Source organism: Nanorana parkeri, unplaced genomic scaffold (assembly GCF_000935625.1).
Source record: "Nanorana parkeri isolate BGI_ZX_2015 unplaced genomic scaffold, ASM93562v1 scaffold150, whole genome shotgun sequence".
In the NCBI taxonomy this organism is placed as follows: domain Eukaryota; kingdom Metazoa; phylum Chordata; class Amphibia; order Anura; family Dicroglossidae; genus Nanorana; species Nanorana parkeri.
In genome coordinates, this window is record NW_017306418.1 from 1,160,227 (window position 1) to 1,182,052 (window position 21,826).

At 40.9% G+C, this 21,826-nt stretch overlaps 1 protein-coding gene across 1 annotated transcript in view; it reads left to right on the forward strand.

Annotated features, from left to right (window-relative positions):
* Nucleotides 1–21,826, forward strand: part of SLC2A9 (solute carrier family 2 member 9) — a 199,614-nt gene that overhangs the window by 83,875 nt on the left and 93,913 nt on the right. The window contains exons 11-12 of the mRNA XM_018554251.1: nucleotides 12,858–12,959; nucleotides 14,252–14,327. Coding sequence (XP_018409753.1) covers nucleotides 12,858–12,959; nucleotides 14,252–14,327 — 178 coding nt within the window. The remainder of the gene's footprint in view (nucleotides 1–12,857; nucleotides 12,960–14,251; nucleotides 14,328–21,826) is intronic.

Genomic DNA, 21,826 nt, shown 5'->3' on the forward strand with positions numbered 1-21,826 from the left:
GCCACCTCTCAGGGGTGGGGGGACGGACGAGGGAGCGCTGTCATGCCGGATGGCCAGCGGTGAGGAGGAGGGAAGCCACCCCAAGGACGAGCTGTGTTGGCCACCTGGCGCCTTTGTTGCCATGGCCGCACAGCTCGCACACCCCTAAGGCCGGCCCTGTCCATGAGCATTAGTGTCTTTGCCATAGCAATGAAGAACAATTTCTTCTAGTCAAAAAAAGTATATTTGTTCAAAATGTCTCAATAGCCTCTATTCATCAGATAAAATGGTTAATTCCTGTTAATACAATGAAATCTATTGGCCACAGTTCTGTAATCGTTTAAATGTTACTCCAGATGTGTGTATATATATATATATATATATGTATATATACATACTGACTCAGGCAGTGGTGGATTTGCACAATAAGAAATGCACATCAATTGTTGCAGACCACTAAGTCCCTGTCAGGAGACGTCTATGCCAATGTGGACCCTACAGATTCTTTGTATGCATGAGAGCAGGCTTTCCGTAGGGTGAAGCACCGAGGAACAGAGAAGACCTGGGAGCTGGAATGGAACTAATGCTAGAACATTGTGGAACAGATGACACTTGGGAGCTGGATATTCTGATCTAACCAGTGTGTTTGAAGATGGTGCCACGTGAGAGCAGGTAATGCGGGATCACTAAGGCTTGGAACCTAAGGGCCAGTCAGTTTTCACCAAGACCCCCCATATGTGGGTTTGGACTCCAGGTTCACCCTGCGCTGTGCACCACGGACCACAGAAACACAAAACAGGAGGACCCCAAGAAGTAGGTTTAGAGCAGATGAGAAGACTGCGGGTTTCACCAGAGTGGAGCGGGTCAACAGGATACAAGCTTGAGGCAGGGCCGGTGCTAGGATTCGTGCCTACACAGGCAAGGTGCATTTTTGCGCCCCCCCTCCCCGACCCCCTGTAAAAACAGGGCATTTTGACAAGTACTTGTACTTGCCAAAATGCCCCGATGTTTGCGCTATGTTTTTTGCGCTATGTTTTTTGCAGGAGAGCAGCGGCGAGTCAGCGCTGGTCCAGTGGGAGGAGCTCCAGGTGGGGTCCTAATTTAGCTGGTCGGCGACTGCCTGAGGTGCCGCGCGTGTCGGGATCCTCAGGCAGTCGCTGGCCAGCTAAATTGGGACCCCACCTGGAGCTCCTCCCACTGGACCAGCGTTGACTCGCCGCTGCTCTCCCGCACCGAAGGTAAGTGAAAAGAAAAAAAAAACATAGCGCAAACATCGGGGCATTTTGACAAGTACAAGTACTTGTCAAAATGCCCTGTTTTTTCCGCCCTCACCCTGCAGCGCCGTAAGGCGGCCACCTGACTTGCCTTGCGGTAGTGCCGGGCCTGGCTTGAGGTCAGGGCAGGCAGTGGAAACATCTAACTGGATACAAGCCAGAGATCGGGGCAGGTAGTGGTCATGGGTACCAGGATACAGGCCAGATATAGACAAAGAAGGCATCTGGCCCTCCTTACCATCTTGTCTTGAATTGTATTGTGATTGTAATGTCTTCCGTATATTGTAAAGCGCTGCGCAAACTGTTGGTGCTATATAAATCCTGTATAATAATAATAATAATCTTTAGAGGAGCATTCCTCAAAGTAACAGTGCACAACACAAGTGCTGCTCGGCAACCAGCAAAGAGATGCACTGAGATTACTGGGCTAGACAGAGGAGGAAGCTGCTCTGATTGACCACGGCTGATCATGGGGAGAGAGCCATTCTAATTGGAAGTGAGTAGGACACCCCTGGTAAATCCCAGAAGTGTGCGCGAAAACACACTATAGAGGCAGACGCAGCACTTAAACGCAGAAAGTAAATGTAAACTATATTAGAGCTGAGTTGTTGTGGTAGGACCATGGGTAGCACATTACAATCACAAGGTAAGACCTACAGCACTTGAATATGTGCATTGTTCGGTCCCATCAGATATCAGATAATTGCCACCTTCCTTGTGGCTGATGGCATTCCGGCAAGGGACAGAAGATGATGATGATGAAGTAGTTTACCAGCCCTGAGGGGGGTGTACAGTCCTAATCTGAATATCAACCTCCACAGCAGTAGCACTGCAGGTTAAACTCTGTGTCTGTTTTAGACGAGATGGTGAGAAGGGGGTCTAAAGCAATCAAAAAGCCATTACTCTAATCAATGCGCAGTACAGTAAAACCTTCTTAAAACAAAAGGTATTCACGTGTACAAGTACACTGCACTGATGATGGCCTAATAGCCCGAAAGAGCTGTATGCAGTTATGAATAAATGGCTCTATAATATAAGGCTATATTTGCGTTTTGCGCCAGAGGTTATGGATGTGCACCTGGTCAAAGGGGCATAAAGCAATGATTTGAATGGCTCTGCTCATTGTCCTGAAATGAGGAAGGACCCTCTTATTTGTGGGGTATAAAATGGAATGAGAGATGTGCCGCCCCAATGGGGCATAAAAGTTTTAATGAAGATGAGAATTTATATAGTTGTTTTCCCTATACCATTTTCCTATGGACGTTTTATATCTAGTTCACATGCTGCCATCTAGTGACCCTTTGTGGTAATGCACATGTTTTCTATGTTCCCTTTCTCTAATATGTACAACACATTTCCTGTGCGTAATAACCCACCCTTCTTCCTCGTTAGTACTTCCTGTGTCATGGCCACAGCTAACAGGCCACATGTAACAAGGGACATATGTATTCTGCGCAGTACGCTACAAAAGCATCATCTTTTGACCGCATAAATACCACAATTCATTCATCTGTTGTATCCTGTCATCTGCTGTAACCTGATGTTCAGAATAAAGCACCTTTGTGGATGGAAACGGTATTTGGTGAGTTCAGCTATCTGATAAGGATTGTCCGCAGTGATTGTATCTGCTTATACAGGCCAGGCATAGAGGTCTCAGCAAGGGATATATCGCTATCACAACAATCGGAGTCAGAATAAGAGATGTGAATACCTTCTTTTTGAAGAAGGCTTTACTGTGCTAGAGAATTAGAATCCCTTTTCGCCATAACCTATATGGTTATACTGTCTAGTTGGGTCCTAAGCCCTACTTAATAGAATGCATGGTTTGCATTCACTGCATTAATGATGGCCAAATGGAATACATCGCTCTATACTGCTAGGCTGTATTTGAACTATGCACCAAAATTTTTGGACATACATATGGCCAAATGGGCATAAAGTAATGATTTGCATGGCTCTTCCCACTGTCCTGGTCTGAGGAATGATCCTCCTATTTTTTGGATATGTAAGCATGTGAATACGTTTTTTTTGTTTGTTTTTTTTTAGCATACAAGTTTTTTATACCTTCTGTTTTAAGAAGACTTTAATGTGATTCTACCTAGTTATATGTATATATGTGTAAGTGTATGTAAGAGCCATGTACCACTTTGAAGGTTCCACTGCCCTTGTGCTTCCCAATGTAATCTGTGGCTGCATCAGCACTATATGCAAAAAGAAATTTACTAAACTGAAAGCAGAACAGTATATAGAAAAGAGATCCATGATAACAATTACAAGCTCCTTCAATACCCATTCACACTTTTACAGATTACTAGATATATCCTATATGTAAACTGCCCTAATTATCAAAGAAGAAGGGAATAGCCACAACCTTGGGTAAATTATCATGTCATTGGGCATTTTAGTGACAGCGATTAGAATGAAAAATAAAACTGTTTACAATAGCAATTGTTTGTGTTTCTTGTGCCATGGTTGGTTATGAATGACTGACATTAATTCTCATTCGGAAACATTTGCGCAGATGTTATCATTTTCATTCTGCCTGCATAGCAATTGGATTTGATTAAAATGCAATTCTTTTTAAATTTTAAACAGTTTTAGGCCCCTTAACACCTGGATGAGTCTTTCAACTGTCAAATGGTAAACCTCTGGGGACATAATCTATAGATCTTTCAACCGACAAGCCTGTAAAAATTTGAATACTGCACCATAAGAATCATATAATATAAGCTTCCATTCTGAGAAAAGGTACAGTATTTTCGCTGTAAAAAAAACCAAACCTAATGAAAACAACTAAACTAGTGAATTATATAAAAGAACTATAAGGGCTCTTTGACATGTTTAAGGGCCCGTTCATACCAAAATCAGGCCTAAACATAAGTCGACTGAGGCCTGTTGACTTGCAATTTTAACCCCTGTTGACTTCCATTGCATTTTACTTTTTTTTTCTTTTTTGGCAATTTTTATTTTAATTAACAGGTCCAATTCACACCTATACATTATTTGGGTTACCTTCCATTGGCATCTGTTGACATCCGTTGAAAAATGGATGCTAATGGATTCGGTGTTAATGGGGCCTTAGTGTGGTCAGTGAAAAAAAATCCTGATTGTTGCCTCTATGGTCCAGTTTCCAGTAACTCAATTATTTCAGAGATGTAGTCTAAGGACCCTCTTTGTAGTAAAGAGAACATCTCAGTTATGTCATACTGCACCTGCATTTTTGCAAACTGGACTTGCTGTATTTTTTTAAAGACATTTCATTGGTCATCCAACCAGCTTTCTCAATTAGAATGACTTGTACATAAATTATTTGGGAATAAATATGGTAAATGTTGCTCCAATCAACATAATTTGTTATTCATAACCTGCATGGGGTAAGAGAGCTCATAGAAATAGGGCGTTGATTACATTTGCATAATTGGAGCTAGCAAGTGTTATTAACCTGCCCAGAGAGAGGTGTTAAAACAGCATTGTATGTGGCAGACCATCGATGTCTCACCCCCTCCCACACCTCTGTTCAAGCTTAGCTTCTCAATTTTTACATACATGGCCTCCTTTACACCTCTTTTAAACCATTCCTCCTCCCTGTCTAGGATGCGTACTTGACTGTCTTCAAAGGAGTGACCTTTTTCCTTTACATGTAGGTACACTGCTGAATCCTAACCAGAGGGTTTGGCTCTTCTATGCTGTGCCCTATACTGGTGCAGCTGCTGTTTTGTTTCACCAACATACAATTCTGAGCACTCCTCACTGCACTGAACTGCATACACAATGTTGTTCATCTTGTGTTTTGGCGTTGGGTCTTTTGGATGAACCAATTGCTGCCTCAGTGTGTTGCTGTGTTTAAAGCAGACAGGGATGTGATGTTTATTAAAAAGACACCCCATCTACATATGGGATAACCAAATTCTTCTGTTTGTCATGCTTTTCACTCTCACTGGTACTCTTGGCATTATTTCCTCTTCTTTCTGTTTTGACAAAATCCAAGTCTGGATATCTGCAAGTTTTAAGGGCCCCTCTGAGGTGTTTGAATTCCTTCATCTTGACTTCTGTGCCAGTGGGAATTTTCTCTGCCCGGTGGTGTAGAGTTCTGATGACTCCCAGTTTGGGGTCTAGAGGGTGCTGGGAGTCAAATAGCAGGTACTGGTCCGTGTGTATTGGTTTTCGGTAGACCTCGAATTACAGCCTCCTTCCCTCTTCTACTGTTACTAAACAGTCCAAAATAGCCAGTTTGTTGTTTTGCATATCTTCCCACGTAAACTTGATGTTATGATCCACTGAGTTAATATGGTCAGTGAAAGCCTGTAACTCTTATTTGTGAATCTTAACCCAAGTGTCATCCACATTTCTGAACCAATGACAGTGTAATTCCCTTAAAGGTGGCCAGGGCCTTGCTTTCTATTATACATTTTGTAACAGGCAGCTTTGAGCCTTTACTGCCTGCTTATCCTGGTTGTTTCTGGATAGTCATATGCAGTTTGGTATACTAGCTCTTGAAACTTCTCCTCCCATCAGTGTGCTTTATAATTAAAGGGGTCAATCTGAAGCTTTTGTCAGCCCCACATTATACAGTATACTGTATGGTGTCATAAATTACATAGATTATGCTTGCGACATGGGAACGTTTTTAATACCCTGGGCTTCAACCCCCCCCCCAGTGCCCCGCTCACCCATGGAGGGCTACCCAGTGTATTCTTTGATTTTTGTTTAATTGCTATATTTTTCTGAAGTCTTCAGACTAGTTGGATGATGAGAGTTCTCATCCTCTTTGCAAATTCTCCCGGTTGTGGAAACTCTTCAATGGTAAATCAATAACTGTAAGTGCAGGGCTTCACATTAAGGCACCCAGGAAAAAAAGGTCAAGGACGTCCTACACACACAGCATGTACTCAATCTTCCTGACTGAATGACACTGGGTATTTTACGTTTTTTGTTAATTTGTCATCCTAACATTGAAAACAAAATCCTGACCAGAGTCTTCAATAAAACATTGTACCAAATAAAAAAAACAAAAAACAATTTAGGTGGGTAAATTAGTTATATAGTTATTGTCAAGTGAACTGACTGAAGCTGCTCCAATCCAAGAACACTCCTAGTCCCCACTCCACAATAACCCCCATTCCCTAGAACTTCAGCAGCAATTTTGTTTTTCACTGGTTGCATACATACTTTTTTTCCAGGTGTCTTTAGTCTGGACATGTGGCTCATAGGGCCCTCTTACTCCTCTTCTGTTCTTTATGGTGGTTGATTCTAAATGTTACAAAGAACAGTGCTAAGTTACATGCATGTGTATGGCTTGCATAGCTTACAGCTACAGATTGTAGCTCACTGCTTTATATATACAGTATATTAAAACTATTCAAAGCATAATAGATACTATTTGTGAAAGCATTCATGTAAGGCAGTTCTTATTTCACTTTGATCATTTGGCCCGTTATATGTCTTTAATTTAACAGTATACTAATTTGTAATTCAAAATGTTTTCTTTCCTGTCAGTTTATCACATTTTTATTTTCTAATTAATGCCTATCAAGAATTTCATTTTCTTTTGGCTTGTAGAAAATGTACTTGAGCGTCGTTGAATGAAATCACGCTACAGCAGTTTGCTGCAAATTCTTTTTTGCGTAGTTTATTCCTCGTTTTTTTTTTATACTTCGATTGCATTGTTCATGAAGAATCACCATAATTACATCTTTATTTAGTGAGATGTGAGTGGATTGACTGACATCATTTTATGGGTTGTATAGCTGATTGCATAATACATATCTAACAGTTTTTATATGATGATTACTACATTTTCTTGAGAAAAACCCTTTTATACTTGTGGTAATGTACAGGATTACTAAACATCCAGACATCGTTAGTGCAGCTGTACGGTGGTGCTAGATTGTGAACCTTTATTACCTCTGCTATTCTTAAAAGAGAACTATGCGGTAAGTGTTTTTCCCCATAGTTCTCTTAAGGGTCACGGAAGGACATATACTAACCTCCTCCTGTGACTTAAAGCTCAGTATATCCCGAGCTACAGCTCGTGGTATACTGAGACCGCCGCAGCTGGGACAGATCCCAACATTACTGTCAAGATCCACCCAGCTGCGTGAGTAACAGCAGGCTCTGCCTATCTAGCGGGAGAGCCAGCTGTACCCGTCCCCTCCCCCGTCCCTTCCTCCAGTCAGCGCTTGAGGATCGGAGCGGGAAGGGGGAATCCCTGCGGGGAGCAGTGACTGACTGTCACTGACCTCTGCAGGGAGATGATCGAGAAGTGAGCGAACGACGGTATGTGTTTGCTCACTTCCCGATCTGTTGAGCCGATGTTTGACAGTTTCATTGTCATACTTCGGCTCTAACTATGAGGGTGAGTGATTTTCACTCACCTCATAGTTCTCCTTTAACTGAACATGAGAGAAAACAGAAATGGTCAGAGCCAGATTACTATAATTGCTGCCACCTTACAGGACTACTATAATAAAAATATTGTATTCTAGTAACCGTATGAGGTTAAAGCTCATACAGGAACATATGCACTCCCCTCCCCCAACTAATCCATATCCAACTAAACTATTCTAAATACCTACAATACTCACCTAAAGCTGCGGTCACTTGACTCTCTAGCACCCAAGTCTTTTATCTGTAGAGAAGTAGGGGTAGCCATGCATGGCTCAATTGTTTTAGCCTGCAGGGTGAGTGAGAAAAAAGTCAACCAATCCCCCATCCACACACCGTGGATGGGGGAATCTCTACTGCCTGCTATTGTATTGAGGCAGCAGGGGTACCAGCAGCTGTCAAAACACATTGTGGTGGTCGAACAGTGACTGCATTTGATAGAATTGCCCGATAATTTTCAACCTGGCTCGGGCCACCCATGGCTTGCATTTCACCTGATTTACAAGGAATTGGCCGAAATCTAAACCGTCTATAGCTAGCTTAGGTGCTTCCGCAGGTGTATTTCACTTTAAGATGTAAACACTTCCTATTGGCTGTCCAGCAGAGCCATCAGAAGACTGCAGCAGAGAGTTGGCATCAAGACAAGGCAGCGTTGGATCCACCAGTTCCAGAAACAGCGCCATGGAGCAGCAACAATTGCTTCTCTAAGTTCATTACTGATGTCTTGCCTCCTTGGCATTGTGTTAACACACACCTGAATTCTCCAGACCAGCAAACTGCTAGAACTTCAGCTTTTATAGAGGTGGTCACACTTGCTGATGGTAAATGAATCAAGGGCATTTGATTAGCAGCTCCTGGCTGCTACTTAGCTTTTTAATTTCTATGGAAGCAGTAAGGGTGTACTTAGTTTTTCATACAAGGCTTCTCAATTGTCGCTTTATGTTTGTAAAATAAATAATGACACGGTGTAATACGTCATGTGTTGTTGTTCATCTGAGGTTGTATTTACCTAATTTTAAGACCTGCTGAGGTCCAGATGATTTTTATTATGTCCTGATACTTTGGAATTCAAAGAGGGTGTACACTCTATTTCACACAACTGTATATGGGTCCAGGATGGGCTGATTGCTTGTCTGTCATTGACACAAAGTGCTATATTCTATAACGTGTTATAGTCTCATGTTTGCCAGAAATTTGATCAGATGTTCAGGTGCATGAATTCTTCTTTCTTTATCTGCAAGGTAGAGAGCCTTTGTTTAGCAGAGCACACTGTATAGAGTTGAAAAGAGCTGGCACTCATAGGAATCCTCCCAATGACGTCTCTCTATTGAAAAGGCATAAAAGCATCTACAAAGATTGCTAACATGTTTCAGTCCATCAAGGGACCTTAACCATAGCAATAACATCACAAAAATAAGAACAATAAATACAAATACATTAGGGAACACCCACTGACGAAAACCTTCTATGTGTGCACATATACCTGGTGAGTTAACCCCTTCAATGCTAGAGCAAGAAATAACAAATTAACCACTTGCTGGCCGGGGTGTTAAACCCCCTTCTTGGCCGGGCCAAGACATCAAACATGTCAAGCCTTAAAATTGCACGCACCCGCGAAACCTCAAAAAACTACAATACCAAAATTGCCCATAGGCGACGCTTTAAAAGCTTTTACTGCTCATCAGTTTAGTGTTAATCATGATTGAGGGCACTAAAATGATTGCTCTCTCGCCGACATTCGCAACGATGGGTAACGTGTAGCGCAAATGTGTTTTTTGCGTGCTGGTTTACCTGACACATGTTTACATTTATATGTGCGTAAACATGGGGGTGGGGGACTTACCATTTTTTTTTCATATGTGACTTTTATTTATATTTTTACTTTTTAATTTTTTTACACCTAATGTTATTGCTAACACATAGGGAGGCTAACAATCCCCTATGTGATAGCACAGGCACACTTACAGGTCCTCTTTATGGAGACATTAGGGGTCTCTAAGACCCCTAATGCCACCGGGGGACCCCCAAAGAAGCTGATGAAGCAGAGATCTGCTTCACCAGCTTTTTCTCTGGCTATAGCAGCAAGAGAAATGACAGCTGAAAATGGATGTAATGTATTACACATCACTTCCGCATTCAGACGTCGGTGGGAGATCAGCAAGGAGAAAGATGCTGATCTCCCTCCCATCTTCCTCCTGACACCTACCCAAGCCAGTCCCGGGCCGGAAATGGGGCAGCAGAGCCCGGGATTGAAGGTGAGGGTGCAGGAGGGGGTGGTGGGTTAGCGGGACGGCGGCGCTGCGAGAGGGGGTGGGGGCGTGCAGGGCAGCAGATACATGCGATCGGACGGCTATAGAGCAGGTAACGGCTGTTTGCATTGGACAGTTTTTTTTTGCCTGTGCACGTGCGCAGAAAAAAAAAGCCGTTTATTTATGGCGAACCGCCAATGGAGCTTACTGTCCGTCTGTTTTTTTACAAGAGGCGGACGGCAAGCAGTTAAGGCAATCCATGGCCCCAATTTATAGCAAACTGGGTTAAATATCTCCAAAATACATCGCGCTTGATAGTGAAAACAGGTAAAACAGACAGGATTTCAACCCAACCCATTACATCATATATAGCAGGATTTCCACACAGTGCATGTCACCATATATAGCAGGATTTCAAACACAATGCATGTGATCACATATGACCACAACGCATTCACTATATATATACTGATTCATAAATGCATAAATCTCAAAACCAAAAAGGAATCAGAAAAATTATTTTAAATAGAGATTCACGTCCCAGCGGTGATTGATACCTTGGGGGACATGGGTGTTTGATTTAAAAATCCTCCATGTTTCCCTCTCTAACAATTCATGATGTGGACTACCACCTCTGTCATGTTTTATTATTCTTTCTATACCATGGAACTTAAATGAGAACATGTTTCACCCATGTACATCTCTAAAATGTTTTGAGACATTTGGTGGATGTAATGCGTTTGTTTTAAGGCTATCACAATAATGCTCACCTATACGAATCCTTAAAGGGCTGGTAGAGCAGCCCACATATGAAATGCTGCAGGTAGTCCATTCAATAACATACGCAACTCATCAGGTATTGCAATTAATGTAATGTTTAACCCCTTCATGACTGAGCTTGTTTTTAATTTCTGTTCGTAAATGACTGACACACTTTTGACATTTTTGCTGTGTGATTCTTCCACGTCATTAATATACTTTCTTACAAAGTGCACCCACACATATTGTATATTGTTTATTAGAGGACAGAGAGGGCTATATATTTATATCACATATGTGTATCTTACGCCCCACTTAAGACAAATAAAATATTTTTAAAAAGAGGAAAAACTTAAAGAAAACACTTTTTCCCCAGTTTCGATTTGTAGCATTTTTTTACAAAAACAGGACAGAAAAAAAAATGCAATAAATACATTAATTTATTTGTCCTTTATTTGGAAAAACCTCACATGCCTAGGATTTTAGAAATGTTTCCGTACTTCTCGGCCTAAAACTAAAACCTAACATTTTAATCTTTTTTTTCTAAAAGCTAAAGCTAAAAGTGGTCACCTGGCATACAATGTCACTGTCACTAAGTGTAACACTTAGTGACAGCGACATACTTTGAACATCACTGTCATGAGGGGGTTAGAAAAAATTAAACCCTTAGGGTGAAAAACAAATCTGCAGCTCAGCTGCATATTTTCATTGTAAGGGGTTTATTTTTATAGAAATGATAGTATAAAAATATATTTATAAATATCATTTTTATGTGTTACATTTATTTTTATATGTTAAATTTATTTTTTTACACTTTATTTTTTTTTTTACACTTTTCACAATTTTTTAAAACTTTTTACATTTTTATTTATTTAATTATACCAAGCAGTCATTGTGAATGAATCTCACTATTACTGCTTGATAAATTAATCAATCATTTTGTTGGTTATTATTAGGCTGCTTCAAACTTAACAACAGCCAATAACCTTAGTGGCACTGATCCTGCAGCATTTCAGGATCAGATGCCACTAAAGGTTTTCTGATCGTTCCAACAACGATCAGAAAACTGCAACATTGTTTCAGGAATAGAAGCATTATGTTTCTGTTGCTGAAAGTAAAAAAAAAAAAAAAAAAAAAGCCGGTATACATCTGGATTTCCCAATCTATACCAGCTGTCAGAGGGATGGCAAGAGCTGCAAATGCGGCTCTGCTCTCACTCTCAGACACCCGATTCCTGAAAAGGATCAGGTGTCTAAAAAAGGTTAACTCTTTCATTAATGGATGCCTCTATACTGAGGCATCCATTAAAGAATGGTAACCGCTGATTCTCAGCGGTTACCAGCATCGTAGAGCCACAAGTAACTGGTCGCGTACAGTGTATGTGCACAGTCATTTGAGCACTTTGTGGCGTGACGTACAGTGTACGTCTCCTGTCACAAAGGGGTTAATGGGAAATTGTTCTTTAGTTACAGCTGATGTTACTACCCGAGTTTTTTTGTGTACCCTGCAATACCTGCAGGCGGTGTATCCATAGTGAAAAGATCCCACAACTGATAGCTATGTTTTATCTTTAGTTATATTTGGCTTGAAATAACTAGGAGAAAGCACTAGTAGAGTAGAAAATTTACACTCACTCTTAAGAATATTTTACAGTTCTCTTTCATTCAACAAAATGGGTAATCTTTTGTTAACAATATGTTTCATTTGTTGGAATTCACGTAAATAAGTGGTAAAAAAAAACAGTAGCTCAATATGATCGTTGCTTCTGTGTTCCCAGAACAGGGTTTTCTACAGGTCTGTATAACTACCTGCCTTGTTTTCACATTCCCCAAAAGAGCAATATCCAAAAAGTTAATTACATATTCATGCCTAATAAAAGTAAATTGAAGGTTTAAATCGTTCTGATCCAAATCAGCTATGTCATCCAAGCCCTTCCAAATAATAAACACGTCATCTATGTAGCGATCATACCACTGAATGTATTTACCAAAGGGATCTTGGGAGGAGAAAATTAATCTCTTCTCCCACCATCCTATATATTTGCCAAAGAGGGGCAAAATTTAGCCCCATAACATAAATTTATCTGGGACAGGACAAAGTGAAGTAAGAAGTCTGAAATCTATTTCACAAAAAAAGTAAGTTACATTTTTTGTCATTGTGCTTTTTTTGTATTGGATATTACAATTAACTACTATTTGTCTTTTGTATACAGGGCATAACTATTGAAAAACTTGGAAGAAGAATTCTTCTGATTGGTGGATTTGGGTTGATGACGCTGTTTTTTAGCATTTTGACTATATCATTAACTTTCCAGGTGAAGAGTATGCTATGTTTTGCTGTGTGCATGTGAATTTACTAGTTTAAAGTATTTAGCATCAGACAAAGTGCCCCAGATGAGCCTTCCTTGCCCTTCTCAACACATGTATAATATGGGGCTTATTCACTAAGCTGCCAAATGCAGCCGAATGAATAACCAAACCGAAGTGAAATGAGCTGAAGCCTCTTCTGCTATTCACTACAGCCCAGTACAGCATTTTTTAGCCGTACATTGGCTGCATTCGGCTCACTTCCCCTCCCTTCGGTTCAGGTGCACAGCCTTAGCATGTTCGGCCGAACTGAAGGGAAGAACCCATTCACCTCAGTCGATGCAACATCTGGATCGGCTGAGGGGAACATTTGGCAGTTCTTTTTCTGCTGTTCACCCCTATTCTCATATCGTAGCATTTGGCTCGGTCATTCTGTTCTCTACCTCAGAGGTAGCGAACAGAATAAAAAATACCAGTGTAAACAAGTGTGTCCCCCCTCCTAATTCATGCCAGACCCTTTGAGCTGAAATCCTACATTTTAGAGTTGTCATGGGAGCAAGGGGTAAGAGAAAATCTTGAAATGCAGACAAATGTTCTGTTCTGTCTAAATGAAAATGTCTCTAACTTTGGGGAAATTTCCTCTCACTTCCTGTTGCATTTTCAATACAGGAAGTAAAGGAAAATCTATCAATTTAATCCCTTCACTATGCTATCCAAAACTAAACAAAAAAAGTTTGGATTTTTACATACACTTTAATAAGGAACTGAACTTTGAAAGCTGTGCCCAAAAAAAGGAAAGCAGAGGGCGGATAGTTAGCCACCTGTATTGCCTGTGGTCTCCTTGCAGCTAATCTTCCCCCATTACTGATTTAACATGCCTTGTTCTATACTTTGCCTCTGTATGTAGGTAGCCTTCTTGGTAGATGCAGGGCTTTGCTTCCTTGTATCAGAGACTCCTGCAAGGAGAACAGTGAGCAGCCCATTTGTGACATTACCACATTTCTCTCTAAATCTCCTGTGATTAGCAGTCAAAGACAGCAGTGCCTGAGATCTCACCCTGCAGTTGACAGCTATGAGGCTTTAGACACCCTCACCTTCCAGACAGGGCACTGTTATTTTTCAAGAGGAACTCAGATTGTACTGCTTAGACACAATGGGCTTTTGATGTAAATGTTATAACATAGCAAATCTTCACCTTTTAAGTTCAGGTCTACTTTAAGTAATTTGGTAATTCCATTAATTGTCCTCCATACTTTCTCTAAATGTAAATACAATTAACCCTCTGATATTTTATTTACAGGACAGTGCATCATGGCTTCCATACATTAGCATAGTGTCCATTCTTGGTGTAATCGCATCTTTCTGCATTGGACCAGGTAAGATACATCTGTTATTGAGCAATTATTGAGCAACTGCTGACACAAGCAGCGTTTTGATTTAAATGACATTACTTTTTACTTTTCTTCAAACCACAATGTTCAATGAAACATGAAGATTGCTAATGCCATTCATTTTCCCAGGGATTGTACATGTATAGGAAATTAACTTAACATGTTTATCTTCAAATTATTCTGAATTACTGTAAAAAACATAATTGTTAGATATACAGAATATACTAAGAATGTGTATCCTAGCATTGTTCCAAAATAAATGGTTTAAATATATTTTATGTCAAAAATGCATTGCCTGGCCAAAAAAGGAAAAGTCACCACCTGGATTTAGCTAAGCAAATAGGTCAGAGCCTTCCATTGATAATAGGTCAGAGCCTTCCTTTAGATAATAGGTCTAAGTTCGGCAACCTTATGTGCCCCAAAAATGTATATACTGCCCACCTGTATATACTGAATGACCAGGTTTTTCCATCAATGGATTTTTTCTTTCCTGATGGCACATTGGGCATATTCCAAGATGACAATGCCAGGATTCATCAGGCTCACATTGTGAAAGAGTGGTTCAGGGAGCATGAGACATAATTTTCACACATGGATTGGTCACCACAGAGTCCAGACCATAACCCCATTGAGAATCTTTGGGATGTGCTGGAGAAGACTTTACACAGTGGTCCGACATTCCCAACATCACTACAAGATCTTGGTGAAGAATTAATGCCACTCTGGACAGAAGTAAATGTTGTGACATTGCATAATTATATCCAGCAGATGCCATAGGGAATGTGTGTCGTAATCAAAGCTAAAGATAGTCCAATAAAATATTAGAGTATGTGACCTTTTTTTTGGCCAGGCAACGTATAAATGTTTTAAATTAAATTTTTAGTATCTAAACTTTTTGTGTAAATTTGGACTGATGTCTGTAGTGACCTTCTTGCTTTGAGTGTGGTCTCAGTGACTTCTGCTGTAAGATTTCAGCTTTTGACCTACCTGCTCCATTATCAGCTTCCTCCATCACAAGGGTAAACCTGTTTGATCTAGTTTATGTTAGTGAAAAAGTGAGTTGATAAGAGTGGTCTCTGCAGCACTAAAGGGAGATGCAAGTGAAGGGGGAAAAATGTTGGTTGGGCTGGAAACTTTCAGCCAGTAGTTGGTTGCTCCTCTGTAAGTATATTGCTAGGCTTGCCTGACTATATCTTTGCTTGTAGGGTATCAATGTGCATGTATATTATTACTGGCTCCAAATAACATTGTTTTCTGGTGGTATTACTCTATGTCTTGTTCTCTAACCACAGTAGAGTATTTATGACTAACTTAAATCTGAACTGTGCACAGATCTCCTGCTAATCCATACACTATGGAATGTATGTTACCTTTGTGACATCCATGTCCATTCAGTTTTTTCCTCCATACAGAACTAGCCAGACCCATGTTGGTCTATGGGGAATCGGATGTAAGCGGACATGTGTCTGTTTACATCTGGATGCTCCAGATACGTCACAACCACATCTGTCAAAATGGAACTTTGTTTTTTTCTGGACCTGGAAAGCACACAGTCAAGGGTAATCGCATGTAAACAAACGCACATCCATGTAGATCTGGTTGCCCATGCAGTTACATTGGACTTCCGATCAGATCCACCTGGAAAACTGGCGTATTAATATTATACAGGATTTATATAGCACCAACAGTTTGCCCAGCACTTTACAATATAAGGAAGACATTACAATCACAATACAATTCAAGACAAGATGGCAAGGAGGGCCCTGCCCCTGAGGGCTTACAATCTAAAGGGAGAGGCAAGTGATACATGAGGACGTAGCTTTGTGGGGATGAATTGTTTGAGAAAATAATAGTTGGTTAGTTTGAAGCCGGATAGGCTTCCCTGAAGATATTTATATAACATATTGTGAATCACCACACGAACAAGGACACCGCACCCCTCAATATATAGAAAACAACAACGAAGGATGGGGCTTTAAATGTGTCATCTACCAAATGCAATAAGACTTAGTTCAACATAATAACACAAAAGTCACATATTATGTAAAAATCTAGTTTTCTTTAATTATTATAAAAAAATACATGATTGACATATCAATAAATAACAAACTGACATATATCTAGTAATTGCAATTAATGGCACAAAATCTCCCTAGAACACGTATAGATACATACTATAAATATATAACAATAACTTTTCAAAACATTAATCTCATAATATCTTTGTGTAATTTCATAAATACAGGTATTCCTCACTTAAGGACCGAGTTCCGTTCCTACGACCAGGTCGTTAAACGGATTGGTCGTTAAGTGAGGAACTCTATACAGTACTGTACTGCATTAGTACAGTACTGTGTAGCGTTGCCGATGTACAGTACCGAACAGTGTACTGTACATCGTGCAATGGAAATACTTACCGGGACCTGCAGTGAAGATCGGAGGATGTCACTTCCGCCGGCGACATGTCACACTGACGCTGACGCGCAAGGTCGGAGGTTGATCGGCGGTCCGTCGTAAGTGCGAGTGGTCGCAAAACAGGTAAGTCGGTAAGTGAGGAACATCTGTAGTCACGTTCATCCAAAATTGATCTATAGTTCTATATTGTGTCCAGTATTCTACGCGTTTCGCCCAAGGCTTCATGAGGAAATCAGGAGGTACCTATAATAATCATACTGGATGTGCCTGCGCTGCCGGAGAGCTATCCCATACAACCAGGGGGGTAGGGAACCCTGTGGGCTACCAGAAGGGGGAGACAGTGAGCCCGTCCCGAAGTGTGCTTCAAACGGTTACTACAGTGCATTCTAAAATTCGTACATATATATATATGGTTTGAAAATCAGTAATTCCAAATTATTATTACTCTCACACTTACTGATTTAATACATTTGGGCTAAATATTATAATAAAGGGGTATCAGAGCATATTTCCTCCATATTATATAAATTAAAGACTATTGCTGAGCAATGTGTATTAGTTTGATCTGCATTCATTATTGAAAAAAAAGTTTGAGAGATTAATACTACTTTAAAAACGTGTGTGGAGGAATGCGATACAGTCAGAAATGATGAGAAGGGAAAGAACAGTGATTTAATACATCTAAGAGAGTAAAGAATGGAGAAAAGCAAATAGTCAACAAAGTAAACTTTAAAAGATACTTCATAGTGAACAGTCCGCTGGGCGAGTTAATCTCCAGCAGATGAAGAGTTACCGCGCTCCATGATTGTTCAGTGACAGTGACTACGGTGGATTAGATTGACTCTGTCGGGGCTTTATACTGCGGATTAAAATACTGCCGCAGTTATTTTTATCTAAATGGTTCAGCAGTCAGCTCATAAGACTGGGACACAGATTACCATATTTTGTAAGTAAGGCGGAATGTAATATTATTAATAGGCTGTAATAAGGCGCACTCCGCACTGACACATGCATGCTAGGGGCAAATGTTCAGCGCAAGGCTTAGCCAGTGAAAATAATCAGGGGGACACTTAAAGGGGAAGTATCACATACACTGCAATTGTGCAGCTTTTTTTGCTTAAATAGCAATATCTGTGAAAAATAGTAAAACATATTTCAAAAACAGGTTCTTCAAAGAGGAATAGAAGCTGTAAAAAACAATGAACATAATTAACACTTTTGTTTATGGCTTTTTGGACAGAAAAGCTAGAAGGAAATTAGCCTATTTCAGTACCTGGCACCATCACGGACTACTCATTAATACTTATTGGCAGTGCAGCCTATGAAAGGACACTTATTTATATAAGCTGGGTGAATGCCATTCCCATGGCACCACCATCTCTAGATGAAGCCGAGGATAATAGGAAATTCATGTACTTCTCGCAACCTTCTAGTGGTGGTAGTGCTGTGCTGTGCTAGCAGCAGTCTCCCAGCTACGTGCTGGGTGGAAGATTTATGAATACGTAGTTTCCTAGCTTTTAAATGCTGCAAAAATTTTGCTAAGTGGTGCGTAGGAAGGTCTTCCTGCTATACTCACATGATCAGTGTTAGTTTTGCAATAAGAGAAACAAAAGGATAATGGTGAACCAATGACATGCCCAGGGAATTACAGTAAGTTTCAGTGGCATTGTGTATACAAACGGTTTATGGAAAGCCTACACTGTAGGGATGGGCATCTTGGTTACAAAGTACTGACATCTAAGTGTTTGGCACTTTTGCAAAAAGTTAGACCCGGAGATAAAGAGTAGACAGGATTTCTACACAACCTAGGGAAGAAATACACGTGAAATAAAATGTAAGGTTAGTATGTGTGGTGGAGGCCTTACCTGATTAGTGGTCCATGGTCTGATTAATAGGGTGGAGCAAGAAGGGTAGAGCCTGTAGGGAAGGGTGGGACCTAATTTCTGAAGGTGCAAGGTTTCAGGCCTGCAAAGCTGGAAAGTGGAGGCTGTCGAGATGAATGTTTCAGCAGCTTAGGTGGTTTCTGTGGGTCTGAAATAGTTGTAAAATGGGGGCGCATATGGTGAAAAAGTGCTTTCCCTTTGCCGGTTGTTAGTGGTTCTCCCCAGGAGCTAGGTCCCCTGAGGAAAAGGTAAAAGTATGGCATTCTGGTAATGTCCTTTACCTGGTACGGTGTGGCTTGAGAAAGGGGTGGTGCTAGCTAAATCCTCGATTTATGGATACACAGACACCCTACTGATATTTTTGGCCTATAATTATTTCAGTTTAATATTTGTTGATGTTGTTTTCGGGTTTTTTTAGTTAAAAATCTGTTTTGACCATTTATAACCCTTGTAATGCATGATTTTAAGTAAATGAGAAGTGCCCCTTCAATAAAGTAGAATGAATATGACCTAAACCGGGGGTAGGCAAATTTCGATCCCATGAGGCATTGCAAGGCTCTGACAGCCAGACCATGCCAAATATTTTATTGTGTGACCATGCTCAAAAATGCACAACCTCTGCACAAAAAAAGGCCCAGACACCGACCCCTTCTTCCCCCACAACCATTCATTCTTATAGCTGGAGCCATACTCTTCTGGATGTCGAGGGCCACGATGAACATCTCCGGAATGAGGCTGAAGGTGAGTATTTAGGACTACATAGCGAGTATTGCCCTAGGTGGGTCCACACTTGCTTGGCACAAGCAGCTGGGTACACACAAGCTCACCACTGCGTACTATAGTCCAACCAAAAAATGGATGATGGCATCAGACCAATGTTTGTTGCATAAATCTTTTATTGCATTCAAGGATGGATATACAAAAATTGCAAACTTTTAACATGTTTCATGCTAGTGACAGCTTACTCGTAGGTGTGTGGTTTCGGTTCTGTCCTTGCTACATGTTACCCTGTGGCCTGTGTATAGCTGCAGCTAAACCCTCCTATTCTGCTATAAGCCAGACTGGATGAAATCTTGAAGCTTTATTAACAAAACAGGGTGGGTGAAACTGTGGAAAAGAACATGAAAACATATAATCAATATATAAACATGTAAATAAAGTGATATCTCACAACTATTAGTCCCTACCAGCGATGCTGCCGTATGGGTAATCTGGGCATTTACTCCAGACATGTGCTCAGGATGGCATCAAATTATCTTCTCCTTAGTTCCAAGATGGAGTCTGAGGTCCCGGAATACACATGTTTCTTTCTTCATGGACTGAGAATATACCATAGAAAAACAGTGTGCTCTGTTGTAAAAGAAATGTTTTTCTCTATAGCACCATCTTGTGGCTGATTTTGAGAAGGCAGGTAAGGAAGTCAATACATTTTATGGCTGTGGGCCACAACAGCTTCCACTGAGGTGGGTGGGGGGGAGATTTTAAAAAAAAGAACCTTTTAAGAGAAACCTTATTACAAGTATTTATAGAGGTATTTATAGAGCGCTGACAATTTATGCAGCGCTTTACATAGTTGCACATTCACATCAAACCCTGCCCTCAAGGAGCTTACAATCTAAGGTTCTTTTTTTAACCTGACTTTCCTAATCTGCATACCGCTTTTGGGTCAGTGACTAAAAATTGTAAAGCCAAATAGCCAGGGAATTAACATGTATGAAGGTCACCAGTGGCAGTTCCCCAATCTGTCTCATACTTTGTACCAGGTTCTGCACCGTGGGCTCGATCATGTACAGGTTTACACATCTCACATCTATAAATAACTTACCTATAGAATTGGTATAAGCTGGGAGTGAATCTAAGTTTGTATGGACCATTTCCTTGGCTCTATTTATACCTTTGAAATGGTAGAAAGTGACTCAGAAGCCCAGCAGAACAATATTTTCTTTTTCATGAAATCTGTTGGAAGCTGCGATGCTAAAAACAAAACCTATTCAGATGGGATATTCAGGCTGAGCAGTCGCCCCTATCCATTAATATCTCTGTACAGGGATGATGCCATTACTTGGTATACTTCAAGTGTATGAAATGAATGACTCATCATGGGTAACTATGTAACTATAGACTAAAATATATACATATGTAAAGCTGCCTATAGATATAGTAGGTACATTTTCCACAAACTTTAAAATAAAGAACTCCGGGCAAATAAAAAAACTTCCACTTGTAGTGGGGCTACCCCTGCACTGCTAGGGTTAAGTGCTTGCTTTTTCTAGGGGACTCAAATAAAGCAGACATACTCTCCTGACCCCTGCTCTCACAGCAGTCAGCACTCACCTTCCTCCCCCTCCGCTATGGAATGTCCCTTGGCGTCCTTACATCTATTCTATATCATTAGACCTGGATAAGACGTGATGGCGTCAGCAGTCCTTAGACCGCCAGAGCCCAAGGGGGGAGAGGCTGTGGGGACTGGTCTAGCAGCCCAGATGGACCAGGGATCAGGTAATTAATATTGCGTAATTGAAGCCCCTAGACAAAGGCGTGGGCAACTCTCCAGTTATTGTGGAACTACAAGTCCCATGAGGCATTGCAAGGCTGACAGTTACAGGCATGACTCCAGAGGCAGAGGCATTTTAGGATTTGTAGTTAAAGCATAGCTGAAGGGCCGGAGTTGCCCACCCCTGCCCTAGACCAAAATGACTTTAACCACTTAACCCCTTGCAGTATGATGGGCTACAATCCCAATACAGATTAGTAAACTAAACATGAGATTGTAGTCCATCACAGGAGCGGGCTTGGAATGGTGGCTACTTTACAACACACATAGGGACCTTGGAGAACAAAAGTAGCCACCCTCCAGAAGGAAGGACAGTGTCGGCACCAATTCAGAGTGATACACAAATAAGATACATTTTTTGTTAAAAGTGAGGGCACTTGAATGTATTTTTAAGATTTAACGCCTGAGTTTAGTGTCACTTTAACTTTTAGGCTGGATTCGCCTCCTAGATTTGTGCAAATGCTTTGCTTTAGTTTTGTTTGCTCACTTTTAGCCCTCTTTCACATGAGAAACAGGCGACCCATACAGACCCGTGCTGCGTGCACGGCCGTATCGGGCTGCTCCCGGTAAAGGACAGGTGCTGTGTCTAATTACACACAGCAGCCTGTCCTTCTCTATGGGAGTACGCGGCC